Consider the following 16,179-nt stretch of genomic DNA (forward strand, 5'->3'; position numbering starts at 1 on the left):
TGGGCAAAATAAAGGGAAAAGGATTAAGGAAACCTGAAACTTTCTGATGGGCATAATATTTAAAGTTCAGTACAGAGCAATTGCAGTGCCAGGGAAAAAAGTAGCATATGATGAATGTGGTTGCAAGGAGTTTTAAAGAGGTAATAATTGCACAAAATAGGGAAAGGTGATGATACACGAGATGAGTATATAGAGATAGTACTGAAAGCAGGTAGAGGGAAGTCAGAAGAGGAAAAGCATAAAATGAGTTACAGTACTTATATATTGCAAAAGTTGGAAAAGAAAATGAGGAAAAAGTACTATAGGGTATAAAAGAAGCAAGAGAAGGACAAAGTAAAGTATATCAGCAATATAATAGGGAGGAAGAACAGGAATGCCCAGAGAAAGAGAAAATGGAAATATACTCAAGCTACAATGGAAGAGCGGGGAACATATAAGTACCTAGAAAGACAGATAAAATGCTTCAGTCTTCTCTCAGTAGGATAATATAAAGAGGATTTTAAGAGGGACGATGACAACTTCTCTTGGTTATCAGATACAACTATTTAAAATAATGTATTCCATTTGGAAGATCTCTCTTTCTTTAATTTTTAGAGTTGTATTAAAAAGCCTTGAATTCACAGTGTTTGTTGAGTGTGAGTGTATGTGTGCATGCCAAATGTGCTAAGACTATGTACTCTCCCCTTAGTGAGTGGTTGAGTACAGGCAGGATGTTATAGATTGCTGTTATATTTTCTCCATTCCTTTTAGCTCATGGTTTGAGCCAAAACTCAATACTTAGGCTCCAGTCAAGAGGAGAGTGCTGATTCCAGGGAATTGTCCAGTTGAAAACCGTATTCCATTCATTTTAGGGCCCTCATTCTTGAAGCATAGGTATCAGCATCAACTTGTCTGTAAGAAAGTGGCTGAACCAAATGTCTGATCCTGTTTTTGCTTTCCTCTCAGCTGCTATACCTTTCCAACTCATTGTGCAAAATCTGTGTGTGAAGGGGTGTCTGTACCCTGGGAAATGTGGGAAGAGTTATCCTGCATTGCTACAAATTGTCCACAGCTGCCTGGCCCTTTCATAGGATTTGCAAAGGAGTAGGTTGGGATCAGAGGTGGGGAATCGGTGACACTAATCTCTTCCAAAAGGGAGCAGGATGATGGGGTCTGAGGGGAAGTGAAAGATGCTCTTGGGCAAGGGGGCTCTGAAATAGCACAAGCTCTTGTGCAGTTGATGAGCCTGAGGCAAACCTGGCTCATTTTCATCCCCCATGTACGGACCTTTGGAGAGCTTTGTTGATATGGCTTAGTCCTTAAAGGGGCAGGATGTAGTTTTGTTTTGTTTTGTTCATCTGCCATAACCGCTGCCTGTAGAGAATAGCCTAATTTTCTGCTTTATCTCCTGGGATTGCGTGACTAGTCTTTTTCATACCATTCCTCACCCAATCCCAGCTGCAAAATCGCAAAGGCTTCCTCAGGCTATGTCTACACTACACAGCTGTTAGCGACAGGGCTGTGTCGCTGCAGCTGTGCCGCTAAAAGGTGTGCAGTGTAGCCGCTGTTTGACGGCTCTCCTGCCAACAAAAAACTTCCACCCCAATGAGCGGCATTTCTGTTGTTGGCAGGAGAGTGCTCCTGCCGACAACCTGCTGTTCACACTGGTGCTTGTTGTGGCAAAACATTTGTCTTTCGGGGGGAGGGGAAGGTTTGTCGTTCAATTGCCAGTGTAGACGTAGCCCTAGAAAGACTCCTGCTTTGAAACAGGAGTGGATTAAAGCGCATTTAGTGTCCTGCAACCTAGTATCAGGTAGATTTACATCCCAGCTTGCTACAAAGTGTTTGTATACACAACCCCTATATCTGTCTTGGGGATAAATAGTAGCATTCTTGGTTGAAGACCAACATCATTGACAAGCTACATATTCATGATGATATTTTTTAACAAGTTAAAGGAACACTGTAAACTAAAAAAATCACTCTTCTGTCTGAATTTTACTTCCTATTTTTGTTAAATTAACACGTAAACTTGCTTCTACTGAGATTAGAGAGAGAAATATTTTGTTTTTTCTGTTTTTGTTACGTTTACATTTGATAACTTTGTACATTCATTTAGTTTTTCCTATTTTTGTGTGTGTCTTTAACACAGTAAATGAGTGAAAATTAAAAAAAAAGAAAAGGGAAATGTAACTAAAAAACATCCCATGAAATTGACTGGAGACTTGGGGGAAAATGTGGTATTGAAACTACTTTAAATTCATTTTTCAAACTGACTGGATGTCAAGCTGATGGTGACCCTTTAAAGTTGCAGCTATTTGGAGATATTGCTTTAAAAAAGTGTAAAGATAAAATTTTTTGTTTGCTTACTTAAGGTCACATTATTTAAAAGTTGACCTTTTAAGGTAGTTCTTAGGTTTTGTTTTAACTTGTATGATTATTGGATATTGTGGTATATTTAGGGGACACATTTAATACTGATATCTTCTTGCTACCAAAGTAAAAATAATTTCTCATTTCAATGTTATGATGCCAAAGGTAGCAAAAAAGTCTCTCTGAATAGGTAGATGAGAACAAAGTGTGAAGTGGAAAGAAAGAGGTTTATATGTACGGATGTACGTCTTAGATAATTACTAATGGTGAAAAATAGCCACCATGTAGAAATAGTAAGGAAATTTAGTCTCTAAAGCTTCACTATGCAAAAAAAGGAATGTTTAAAAATATATGTATTTGATAAAATCAATAGTAGTTTTGAAGATAAAAATATACGTTTAAGTAATCTGAACGTTGAATTTGTAAACGTAATTAGTGGCAGAACCTTTTTTAGACTATGCCAATATATTATTTGTGTATATTATTATATGTATTATTTACTTCTGTGAAGCACTATATTGGAATTGCAATGGTCTAAATTTATATTTTTTTAAAGTTTATCCATTCAAAGGTAAATTTCAGCCTTGTACCTAGAGAATTAGGCTGCACAATTCCCATTAACGCTATGATAATTTTGTGATTTATTTCTTAAAGCTCAAAATGAAATTTTAACTTCAGTGCCCTGCTTATTTGAGCTTTGGTATTTAATGTAGCTGATGGAAAAAGACCCTGAAAAATAGAATCTCATTTGGAGTTATCTCCGCATTTCAGCTGAAATTAAATCCATGCGAGTTTTCTGAAAACTGGCATGGCTGGAGTAAGAAGCATAGGGTCGTATTTTGATCATGGCTTGACAGGAACAAGTGGTACAGACAGCTCTGTGTATGGTAGCTAATTATGGTGCCAGAGTTGCCTTAGGTGGGTCTGCCTTGTCTGAATTTTGGAAGATTCTTTATTAAAGTGATAAGCAACAACAGTAAAGGCAATTTGTATTTGGTGTGTTGGGTGTATTTGGCCAAGGGCCATCAGCCAACCAAAAAATGCAATAATACCTTACTAAAGCATGCCCAAGCATGGTTTACTGTTGAAGTGTGTCTCCTCATATTTAAATAGTGGGGATTAGATTGGATTATGTTGGGTATTTCAGTCCAAAACATTTGCTTGCCCATAGCAAACCATTCAATCTAGAGGAATTGGTCAGGTGGCTTCTCCTCAATTAGCGTGGCAGGTGGATTTTGGATCTTTATTTTATTGAAATCATAGCTGTGCACTAGCTCCTAGCAATGCAGATCTGGCACCACATCATCAAAAAAAGAGGTAGTTCCCTAAACTTGTTTTAGAGTTTTTATTTGATGCTTTGGGATTAAGAAGAGGGAAAAGGTAATTTACCTAAAGCTCATACAAAATAGTGGAGCGTGTATATATAAACATTTCCTGTTATTGGCAACATGGTATATCGCAGTGGCTTTTGACCGCTTCCATGTCATGATCCCATAACCCAAAATTAGATCCGCCACTTCCTATTTGTATGTGCAGGCTTTAATATTTTGGTTGGAGGATCCAGGAGATGTTTGTATAAAAGCTAAATGCTGGATGAATCTTACTTATTTATATCATCATTTAAATGTCACAGGCAGATGATGATGATGATGATGCTGAATCACAAGAAGAAAAAAAGGATGAACTGAGAGGCTATTCAAAAAGAAAGATAGTCTCCAACTGGAACCGTTATGAAGGTGAAGATGCTGAGAAAGAGGCACAAAATGAAAGTGGAGAATCTCAGAGGGGAACGGACTTCAGTGTTCTGCTCAGCTCAGCAGGTAAGGATGAGAAAATCACATAAAGTATTGGTTATTTATGAGTTACATTTTTCATCATAACTCTAGCTTTAGCTCTTAGCCTTGGTTCTGGAATGGCACTTGGAATGCTACTTGTATGCACTTGACTAAATCCAGTATTGAGTTTAGGACCCCTTAAAATTATTCCAGAAAGAGTTTTCCATGCCTGTTTCATATGGAGTAGTCAGCATTATGAACTTATTGATGAGCAACTGTGCTAGTATAGAAGGGTATGTAAAAGGTTACGCACTATCTGGATGGTTTGAAAAAACTGTGAAAACTAACATGCAGATTCGTTATGCCTAGAATTGTCAGCTACAGGCAGCAGGGGCAACTTAGGAATGTTCGACAATAAATACGTAAGGACCAGACTTTGTAGTCCTTACTTGCGCTGAAGTCCCTTGAAATCACTAGTTTTGCCTAACTGAGGATTGCAGGATCAGGCCCTCAATTACAAGTTTTAATAATTTTTTTAACCAGTTACTTTAGTTTGATCACTGAATATTGCAGTGAATGCTGTCCAGTTAAAATGAGGTGTGTACATATTATTTCAGAGCTTAATTTGTCTAATCTTCACTCTTCCTCTTGACAAGACCTTGTGGCTATTAGCAGGTATCTTAGAATAATAAATCTTATACTCTAGAATACCTCGGCATGATGGAGAGGCCCCTCGCTTCTGAGGCTCTGTTCATAGTAGGCTGAAACCATGCTAATGGCCAATTTTGGTAGCCTGGCTTCCTTCACTGGTTTACCTAAAACATATTTCCATATTGTTGGAATAGGTACTACTGTTAAGTGAGCTGTAGCTCATGAAAGCTTATGCTCAAATAAATTGGTTAGTCTCTAAGGTGCCACTAGTACTCCTTTTCTTTTTGCGAATACAGACTAACACGGTTGCTACTCTGAAACTGTTATGATATGGCTTTCAGGAAAAAAATAATCTTTCTTTATACTGAGCAGGGAACCATGTTAGTAACAATTGTTGCTAGCATGATTAGTCTGTGGTGTAGAATGGGCCATATGCCTATGAGTTTAGGGTTTCAGTAAAAATTGTAATGTTGTTTCATCATTTTTCTTGTGTGATAGTATTAAAACTCCAGTTAGAAATCTCTTTTTTGTGCTGTGTACTTTTTAGAGCTAAACTACAAAGCACTGAGTTTCTAACAACTTGTATTGTTTAAAAAATTATATTGTCAACAATTTTTGTTGTTTGTGAATTCTCTAAATGTCTGAAATTTAAAATTTGTGTAGTAGTCTTTTTAATACTTACCAATTCCTTGTCCTTCATTGTGCATATACACCAGTTTATTATATAGGGCATGTCACAACTGCTGTGCTGCTGGCATTTTGTTTTGCTTTTTTTTGTTTTTTTATAAAAAGAAATACCAATGAAGCAAATGAAATATTTGCTTTGGGAAGAGAAAAAAACCTTACAAAAGAATAATATGGATTTCTCACAGAGATGCAAGGGAAAAAAGTAGATCATATTTTGAGCTCATAAACTTTGATCTTTAACTGTACACTGAATTGCTTATGAAAAATACTCAAGCCTTGCTTAAAGTATAATCTCATTCTTATAATGCTATTTTGATTATTAAATTAATTGTATGTTATTGAAAATTATAATTTCAGTATGCCTGTATGGATTATAAAACGTTGGGTTTTACAGCATGGTAGGGATTCACGAGTTGCCTGTTCTGTTTGTATTCATAAAGACTGAGAAACCGATTACTAGAAACTGAAGTTGCTTGTTTTATACCTGTTTAAAACAAGATAATTTAGTTTCTGACTGTTGACCATTCACATACCCCTGGGGAATGCCTTACGTTTTTTAAAATCTAATTTAGAGTTTATCATGTTTTATATCCTGTAACCTGTTTTCATTCTGAATTTCTTTATATTTGCTGTCGTATCAGCAAACATTTTTATATACAATTTATATCTAATATTTTTAGTATGACAGAAGCATTTTTAGTCTCTTTTTTTCTATTATACTAATTTAGAAAAAACAAACTGTTCCTTTGTAGTCTGGGACAATTACTCCTCTCACCCTCTTGTCAGCACTAGAAAAGTCAGGAAGAAGATTATCAAGTCCTATCATTATTTCTATTATTTAAAAAAATTGTTTTGCTATACAATAGAATTATTATTTGATCCCTAAGTATTCTGCTCCTTGTGAGCTTTTGTTAAGAATTGCTTCTGAGTTATGTGATGAACTAAAAAGTAAATCCGCACCTATCTGCAGTACTCTTTCTATATTTTAATTTAGCAGAGGTAGAATCTTTGTAAAAGCAATAGAATTGTACACAATTGCATGAAGTCTTCGAAAGTATTTTGTTGGTCTAACCAAGTTTTAAGAGGTGCTTGCTAAATGCTGAAGTTGTAAGATTTACTTATTTCTATTTTAATAACGTTAGTGGAAACCCAGATTATTGTAATTGAGAAGTCCCTTCAACTTCCATGTTGCAATGAGATCTGGTTTGTTCTGGGCAATAGAATTTTTCCTACCTTATCATTTCTGCATTTCAATTATTTCTCTGAGGTAGAATCTACGTATATAGGCAGAATGTGGAAAAATTACCCAAGTGGGTGAGAGTTTTGTTGCAATATACAGGCAGTTAAATTTACCTATCAGACATTGCCGTGTCCCTCTAATTTGCTTAACAGTATCTACTATACAGAGATATGTTTCTCCCTGTTATTTACAGGTAGGTACTAATTTACATTCTCTCCCCATTCTCCCCTTATTTATTCTGACTGATTTAGGCTCTTCAGCAATTTCTTTGCTCCACTGTGCTCCCTTTTCACCACCTGACAGTACAAATGGAGTGGAGACTGATTGCAAACACTCAGCTGGAGGATTCCATAACATGGGGGAGTCCTCAGTGAGTGTAAAGCTAGCAGAGCTGGCTCATATATTACCTTACCCCAGCCCCTGAGTCTGTGAACTTTCATGGGTACAGAATAGCAATGCACAAAGCCAGGTGCTGCACGTTAGAGCAGTCCTGAGCTTGCTTTATCAGAGAGGGGCTGAGGTGAGGTGAAGCAGAGAATCAGGATACACTCAATGGCAGTTAGACACACCAGAGAATCTAGACTACCATCTTTGTACTGAGGAAGTAGAAGGGAAGGCAAAGATTATTACTTTTCTTCTGTATGATGATTTACCTTTTTCACTCTTAGTAACAAATCCTGTATTTTCTTTGAAAACTTCAGGAGTAATAAAAATAATTGTTCTTCAAATATTTGTCCACATGGATCCCACTCTAGATGTGCATGCACCCCCATGCATGTAAGATGGAATTCTTCTTACCAGTCATGGCAGCAAGACAGAATTTAGCAGTGCCCACCTGCTTCCTTCTGTCAGAGTTTAGTTAGTTTAGTACTTAACACTTTTTTTAATTTAGCCTGCTGACAAAAAATAAAAATAAAATAGAAAACCCCTAGGATCACTGATACAGTGGCATTGATCTCATGGCTGAGGCAAAGTCACTGTCCTTCAAGTCCTGCCCTTCTGGTGAGCTGGCAATGTCCTCAAGTGATGGGCATTCTAAATGCTTTTCCCACTATTTTTGCTCTGGGCTGCACAGCATGACCTTTAACCCTTAGCGACATCTAATCCTGTTGTTCTGGATTATCTATTATCTTTGAAACATTTAGGACTTTAATTTAGCTTGGGTAGGGTTTGTGTAGCCAGGATATCTGCCTGTTGCCCTCCGTTTCAAGGTTTACATATTCTCACATTCAATTATATCTAAGTTCTTGAAAGGTCTGATCCATGTATTTTCCCCCCAACGAGGGACATTTCCCCTCTTGGGAACCTAAATATTGTACTGCTGGCCCTAATAGATCTCCTCCTTTTGAGCCTTTACCGTCATGCTCCTTTACCACCTCTTTATCAAGGAAGCATTTTTGTTACCTCTGCTCAAAGGGTGAGTGGGATTCAAGTGTTAAGGGCAGGACCTCCCTATGCTATTTTCACAAAAACAAGGTGTCTCTGAGGACTCAGCATCCTAAATTCTTACCTAAAGTGGTGTCATTTTGAATCAATATATATATATTTTCCAGAGTTTTTCTCCAAACCCCATTTGATCTCTGTAGAAACAAAACTTCACACGCTCAGTGTCTTGATGGTAGTCCTCCACTCTACTATTTGTTCCATAAGTCACCGAGGCTATTAGTAGCATTTGGTGACAGGTCTAGAGGGCAGGCTAATCCAACTCATACTTCCTTGCCATTGAAGAGTCTTTTAGCTTTGGGATATCGCAGCGGTTCTCAAACTGTGGGTCAGGACCCCAAAGTGGATCGCGACCCTGTTTTAATGGGGTTGCCATAAGTGACGTTAGACTTGCTGGGGCCTGGGCCAAAGCTGAAGCCGGAGCCCCACCACCCAGGGCTGAAGCCTAAGCCTGAGCCTCATTGCCCTGAGTGGTGGGGCTCAGGCTTTGGCTTTCCCCCCCTTCCTCCCTGGATGTGGCGGGGCTTGGGTGGACTCAGGCTTTGTCTCCCCCCCCCCCCCCCCCGGTTATGTAATAATTTTTGTTGAAGGGGGTTGGGATGCAATGAAGTTTGAGAACCCCCAGGATACTGTATTGGCAAAGGAACTGAAGGACAGTTGGGCTTGCTCTACACTTAATGCCCTTGGGTGCAGATGAGTAGGGGTGAGAGGATATGCAGATGTGGTCCCAATGGATGCTGCTGGCCAAAGACTTTGATCTGGAATGCATGGGGCACATGTGCACCTAGAGTGGGATCCCTGTGGACAAAACATTTTGAATACCCACATTTACTGATTAAATGGTTAAATAACCATTCTTTTTCTCTCACTGCCCTCAGCTTTACAGAGAGCCTTTGGCAAGTGGAAGTTAGTGTACATGTTAGGGTAGGTTTGAGATTCTCTGTAGTATAAAAATCTCAGAGTATAGTAAACTGTGTGTCCAATTTTGTGGCATGCATAATAAGGTGAGTCACCCAATAATTTTTCTTGTGATTTGTTTGATTAAATTAGAACTGTATTTCCAAAAGTGAAAACCGTATTTTCTTCTTTGAGACTTGGTGAAGAAATACTTTCCAGTTAGGAAAGTTATGTTTGACAGCCATGCACGCTTTGAGAAAAAAATTATCTTTTTGGACATATAGAAGTGAATTCACAGGCAGATTTTAATTTTGTGTTTTTATCATCAATACACGTTATTTCTTCACAAAGCACTTTATCCTCCTCTCTTGAGCTTTAAATGGAGCAATAAGTATGTGAGGGAAAAGCAGCAGAAATTGAGTTCTAAAGGAAAAATGTGTTTGTGAATATTCAGTTATTGTTTGTTCCACTTATAAATGTGTATAAGGAAAGAGTGACTTTTTTTCTACTTTTTATATCTGAATGAGAGAGATTAATTTTAAACTATTGTAGCAGCTCATCTGAATGATTTTGGTCTGGCCTGAGGTTGGTGTAGGGTCTTGGAGGTGAAAGTCTGTTGGTCTTCTGCATCATTATGCCAGCATGCAGCTAATATCTTGAAAAGGGTGGGATCATTAAATATGCTCAGTACAGTGACTGGAAAATGCATTTTAAAATATTGAATCTTTACTTAGAACTAGCAGTGCAATTCTATTCGCGTTTGCTGTTAATATGAGTTCTTGACTTTGCAGTGAAGATAGCATTGTGTGGGTATTGGTGGATGAGTGAAATTATCCATCACTGGAATAGAAGAAAAATATGTACTGTTTTATGAAATGAACACTCCTGAAATAGAACATGAACTCACATACATCTGTAGGGTTTTTTATGATTAACTCTACTGTCATTCTTAGCACGTCCCTGGATGGCTACATCTGTTTTCTATAATCAGTGTATTAATATGTTACGTTTATATTTATATAGAACATTTCATACCAAATGATCCCAAAGTGCTTTATAAGCTATACACCAGGATAAGTACAGCAATTTCAAGGGTGGAAGGCAGCAGCTATTTTAATAGCAATCAAGCAACACTAAATAACAGTTAAGGACAAGATGGGAAGAATAACGTAGCCAAATGAAAATCTGACTAGGATAGAGGTGGGCAAACTCGGGCCTGTTCTGCCTGGCCCCTGAGCCCCCGGCCCCTCCCCTACTTTTCCCCCTCCCCTGCAGCCTCAGCTCACTGTGTCACCGGAGCAATGCTCTGGACGGCGGGGCTCCGAGCTCCTGGGGCAGCACAGCTGCAGAGCCTCGGTCTGACCTGGTGCTCTGTGCTGCACGGCGCATGGCTGGCTCCAGCTTGGCCGTGCGGCTGCCAGTCCTGGTGCTCTGGGTGCTACGGGCAGTGTGGTAAGGGAGCGGGGGGGGGTTGGATAGAGGGCAGTGGATTTCAGGGGCAGGGGATGTGGATAAGGGTCGGGGCGGTCAGAGGGCGGGGAATGGGGGGGTGAATGGGGGCAGGGATCCCAGGGGGGCAGTCAGGAAGGAGAGGAGGGGTTGGATGGGGTGGCGGGAGGCAGTCAGGGACAGGGGTTCTGGGGGCAGTCAGGGGACAGGGAGTGGGGGGGTGGATGGGGCAGGGGTCCCGGGGGAGCAGTCAAGAATTCCTGAGAGGAGGGGTTGGATGGGGCGGCGGGAGGCAGTCAGGGGTGGGGGTTTCGGGAGCGGTCAGGGGACAGGGAGAAGGGGTGGTTGGATGGGGCAGGGGTCCTGGGGGGGCAGTCAGGAAGGAGGGGGGGCTTGGATGGGGCAGCACGGGGCAGTTAGGGGCGGTCGGTCAGGGAGAAGGGGTGGTTGGATGGGGCAGGAGTCCCAGGGGGGGCCATCAGGGGTGAAAAGTAGGGGGGGGTCAGATGGGGGCGGGGGCAGGGCCATGCCTGGCTGTTTGGGGAGGCACAGCCTCCTCTAACCGGCCCTCCATACAATTTTGGAAACTTGATACGGCCCTCAGGCTAAAAAGTTTGCCCGCCCCTGGACTAGGATGTAGGGGCTAACACCCTGCATAAAGTGCTATGGGTTATTTAATGAGCACAAGTGGTGAGCAGGGTGTTGAATTATGTCTCCTGCAAAAGAGTGCATCTCCAGCACACACTGTTGTTGCTATGCTGGGGATGTTGGTTTAGAGCTGACTCTGAGGAAAAGACCGTGCAGTCGGGTGCTGGAACAATTTTTATACTGGGGGTGCCGATGATGGAAACTATGTATTACGTGTTTGTTATTACTACTTCAAGTCGGGGGTGTGGCAGCACCCCCAGCACCCCTTGTTCCAGCAGCACTGCTTCCAGACAAAATATATGTACTTTGAATGCCCTGAGGTGCTACAGGGCAACTGAGGAACAAGGGAGATTTGCTTGTCAGTAACTAAACAACAAAAGTGGTAGAGGAAATGGCAACTTCCTTTCTCTTTTATTTCATAGGAAGTAAGAAAATGAAGTTAGGTAGAGGGAGGCATTATTTAGTTTAAGGATGAAGAACGTGGCTCGTCTGGCTTTCTGTGTGAAACTCAGAGATGTAATAATTTTATTTAAAAGAATTTAATATGTAGAAAACACAAGAAAAAAGGTTAAAGGAATATCTATAAAAGTATATTTTGACCTATTCATAACCACAGCATCAGAATTCTGAAATCAGTAACCGTGTTCATTCAGCTATTTTTCTTATTATTTCTGTAGCATCACACTTGTCTTTTCTAAAAAGACAGAAGCACTAGAATTTTTTTAGCATAATCATGACTATAGCATAAGCTTCAGCGTGAAAGCTGTGTGCATACGTTTTCTATTCTTATTTTGCTGCATCTGTAGCCAGCCAATACTCACCGTATGACAAGAAATAGTCCAGTAGTCGGTGATGTTCTCAGGGGACTTTCCAGTTTGGTGCTCTTCATTATATACTAAATGTTGCTATGTAAAAACATGTTATTTTGTCAGGTTTCAGAGTAGCAGACGTGTTAGTCTGTATCCTCAAAAAGAAAAGGAGGACTTGTGGCACCTTAGAGACTAACTAATTTATTTGAGCATAAGCTTTCATGAGCTACAGCTCACTTCATCCGATGCATGCTATGTTATTTTGGTGTATCTTGGTTCTAATTTAACAAGTCAATCTATTGTGATTGACTTCCTGTTATTTTTAGATACCAATAAGACTAAATGTACCTGTTATCAGAGGATGGGTTATTAGACCATTCTGGCTAAATCAAAACACCTGGTCCCACGTCATGGAATAATTGGACAAATTGGTGAAATAGATTGTTGATGAGATAGATTTCAAACCTGAGTTTGTTGCTGTCATAAAAAATAGGCCGGTGTCAGAACTTAAATTAGACCAGTTTGGTATTCAGACCTGATATAACTTAATGAAAATGTGAAATGTCAACATTTATTAGTTAATTAAATGAGGATTTATGATGAACATTCCCTGTAGGTTTGCAAAGGTGTTAATGTTTGTTAAATTCTCTGGTTAAGTGATTACTTTTTATGATGCATTGCAGTTCTGTTCAGGAAATTGAAACAGGAGCCTTTCTCTTATTTATTTGTTTGAACTCAATGAAATGATTTTTATAAGTATGCTACTTGCACAATGTCTTTAATCTCTTAAATTCTCTGTGATGGACAGTATATATATTAAGAAAGGCATTTATATCTTTATAAAATATACTGTATTCATTTAATTATTATAGGGCTGTCCTGAAAAGCATGTTTTTTTTCATACAGGTGAAGGGGAACTCTTGGATTTAAATTTATTAATATTCTTCCAGTCTTGAGTCAAAGCAGTACTTTTGTCATATATTCCTTGGATAGTTAGAAATGGTTTTAGTTTCTATGGTGTTGCTGCTAATATCCTTTTAGGCTCCAACAATCTCTTGTCTTGTGCTAATTAAATCCAAACTGAGTGTAAAACTGTGTCTCTGTAAGGCAAGTTTGCATTACAGCATATAAAAGCCTTCTAATATAGTCAAGCTGTACATACACTTTCACTGATAATTTGCGTGTTCCTTGTTTGTTAAATTTTGTGTGTTGTTTTTCTGTGCACATTCTCTTTGATGATTTATTGTATGAATGCTTTTAATACCTGAAGACTCAAAATAAGGTGATGTTGTTTTTAGTAGTCTATGGAAAAGACTGATCTTTATTCCTATTGTTGATCATTTTGAATTGGCTTATCACATTAAAATATTGCTGTTCAGCATTCCAATATAGCATAATGGATTCAATTCAAAATGCCATAAAATGTTATAGCAGAACTGGAGAGGGCTGGGGAGATGAGAAGCAGAACTTTTTAATGCTGTTAAGACTTGAAGGATCTTGTAACTTATTGTAAAATAAGTAACAGTGTTTATTCCTTTGGACCGCACACGTCAATATATATTGGTGTAATTCTTGTATCACTCTTAGGGAGAGAGATAGCTCAGTGGTTTGAGCACTGGCCTGCTTAAACTAAGGGTTGTGAGTTCAATCCTTGAGGGGGCCATTTAGGGATCTGGGGCAAAAATTGGGGATTGGTCCTGCTTTGAGCAGGGGGTTGGACTAGATGATCTCCTGAGGTCCCTTCCAACCCTGATATTCTATGATTCTGTTAGCAGTTTCTAGGAATCCTTGGAGCTGTTTAATAATATTGGCATTGCTAGGACTAAATGAGCCTACATTTACAAGTCAAGGCAATACATCAGTTCATTGATTTTTCTTCATCTCTGGATCAATAATCAGAGTTGTAAAACATTCACATTTTTTTTTCCTTTTTAGCATTTTCTGATTACAATGGAATCTTACATGGATCTATTTTTATTTTCTACAGGTTATTTAAAATTAACTTTAAAATAGACAACAGTTTTCTCTACCTAGTACTGGCTCCTAGCTGAAGTAAACTACAAATCCATTGTGGAGTCTTCAGGGAATATGTCTTGAACCAATCTAGTAAAAACTCTGTTCACGCAGAAGGAACAAAAGAAGTGGAAACAATAGAATAATCTTACTTTGCTAGAAGAATCTTGCCATGTTTTCAGTGACTGCCTTCATTCTTTTATTCATCTATCTTAAGTACCAAATATAGATTTTGATCCTTCATTAGGTTCTTGATGGTGAATAAATGTTTTAGCTAGAAATAAGTGGTCAAGTGGCTTATTACTGAGCCAATTAAAATGTTACTATTTGTCTCTTGGGATCTGAGCCCTTTTCTTTCAAGACAATAGCTACTACCACCACAACAACTAAAAAATGCCCCACCTACTTGCCATGCTTCAGTAGGATTATGTCTCCACTGCTGGATGGTAGGTGTTGAGATAGAAAATAGAATTTTGACAATGCAGGGTTTGTGTGTGTGTTGTTCTGTTTTTTAACTTCACATTTTCTAGGGGTGGCTGGCAGCTTTTGGTGACTTTTCTTAAAGGCAGGGCAAGAGAGTTGGCTGTGTATAATCCAGCCAAAAGAACTTTAAGAATAAGAAACTGTAAGGTTAGATCATAAATCTTGTTTTTGCTAGAATACTTTACACAGTATTTAGTAGCAAACTTTATTTCCATAGATAGATGGTACTCAGATACCATTGCAATTGGGTGTTGTCTAAGAGCCTAAGTAGAACAGACAAATTGTTTAGTTTTATCATTTAATGGTGGATGGGTGAACTGCCATAGGATGATGCTGATCTCATTTCCAGTGTCTAAAATTACTGTTGACTGCCTTCTCACCATCTGCTTTTGGGTCTCTCTCTACAATCTTGGCCATCAAGTTGTCGTTTTATCCTTAAATTTCTGTTATTTAACATGTATTTCTGCTCTCAGGATGAGAATTAGTGGTATACAAAATTACTAAACGCCAAGAGCTGTTGTGTACCTCTGGAGGACTGAAGGGAAAAAACAGACCTTCATTTAAAATAAGATCATATCATTTTTCTATCCTGTGGATATGGTAAGACAGATGTAGGAAATAGGGTTGCCAGGTGTCCGGTTTTTGACCAGACAGTGTTTGGTCATTCGCAGTAACCTGCCTCTGTCACCAGGGGGTGGGAAGAGCAGCTGCTGCTGCTGGAGCTTAGAGGAGCACTCAGGAAAGGCTCCAGCAGAGAGAGGTACTGGTGACCCCCCCGTCCTGCTCCAGGTGTGGCTCTCCTTTCCTCATCCTGCTCCAGTCACGCGCCTACCTCCGGAGCGCAACTCTCCCTTCCTTGTTCCGCCACAGTCACCCCCCCAACACAATCCCCATCCCCAGAGTGTGGCTCTCCCTTCTCTGTCCTGCCCCAGTCACCCCTCCACCCCTAGAACTCTGCTCAGCTGGCAGGGAAAGGTGGAGAGAGCAGCGAGTGATGGGCTGGAGCAGCGGGGGGGCAGAGCCTCGAGGGAAAGAAGCAGAGCAGGAGGCAGGGCCTCAGGGGAAGAGGCGGAGTAGGGGGCGGAGGGAGGTTCCTTTGCTCATTGTCCGGTTTTCACAAATTAGAAAGTTGGCCACCCTAATAGAAAAACTTATAACATGAACAAAGAATTGATTTTCTTTATATTTTTCATAAAAATTTTGCTCAAGCAAAAAATAATAGAAATGGTAAAGAGAGAGCCTGTGTCCTTCTGCTGCTCTGGAGTGTAGTTCAAAACCTGTTCATCCTTATGTACAAATTATTTCTGCAGTGCTGCCTTGTTCATTGTTGGCTTGGGTTATTGGCAATGTACTGTATAATAAGTGCCACAGATATTTATTTTTTTATATGCCTGCTCTTAAAAATTGTTTATGCCCTGAAGAATCAATATGATTTGCTATTTTTGTGCAAGATTTTCCCATTTCCTAATTTTCTGCTTCAGTTTTTACTCATGCAGTTCTTCCTATAGATCAGAGAAGTCCTAGAGCAACAGAAGAATTAAACTGGAGAATTCTGATTTCTTACACAAATTAGACAAGCAAGTCTTGCTTAACAACTTTCTGGTAACTTGTCTGAGAAATAAGGCATAGGCAAGGGCACAAGTGCCATCCGAAAAAGGCTATTTGCTTTGACTTCCTTTTAGTGATACATTTAATAGGCTAGGACAACTTATCTTTAAGATGAGTCACAAGA

General features: G+C 39.5%; 2 protein-coding genes across 5 annotated transcripts in view; one reads left to right on the forward strand and one right to left on the reverse strand.

Annotated features, from left to right (window-relative positions):
• The window catches only part of CHRM5 (cholinergic receptor muscarinic 5), an 80,903-nt gene that overhangs the window by 45,694 nt on the left and 19,030 nt on the right, over nt 1–16,179 (reverse strand). The gene's annotated exons all lie outside the window — the stretch shown is intronic.
• AVEN (apoptosis and caspase activation inhibitor) overlaps nt 1–16,179 on the forward strand; it is a 172,160-nt gene that overhangs the window by 34,848 nt on the left and 121,133 nt on the right. The window contains exon 2 of the mRNA XM_074955740.1: nt 3,986–4,172. Coding sequence (XP_074811841.1) covers nt 3,986–4,172 — 187 coding nt within the window. The remainder of the gene's footprint in view (nt 1–3,985; nt 4,173–16,179) is intronic.

Source organism: Natator depressus, chromosome 6 (genome assembly GCF_965152275.1).
Source record: "Natator depressus isolate rNatDep1 chromosome 6, rNatDep2.hap1, whole genome shotgun sequence".
NCBI lineage: Eukaryota > Metazoa > Chordata > Testudines > Cheloniidae > Natator > Natator depressus.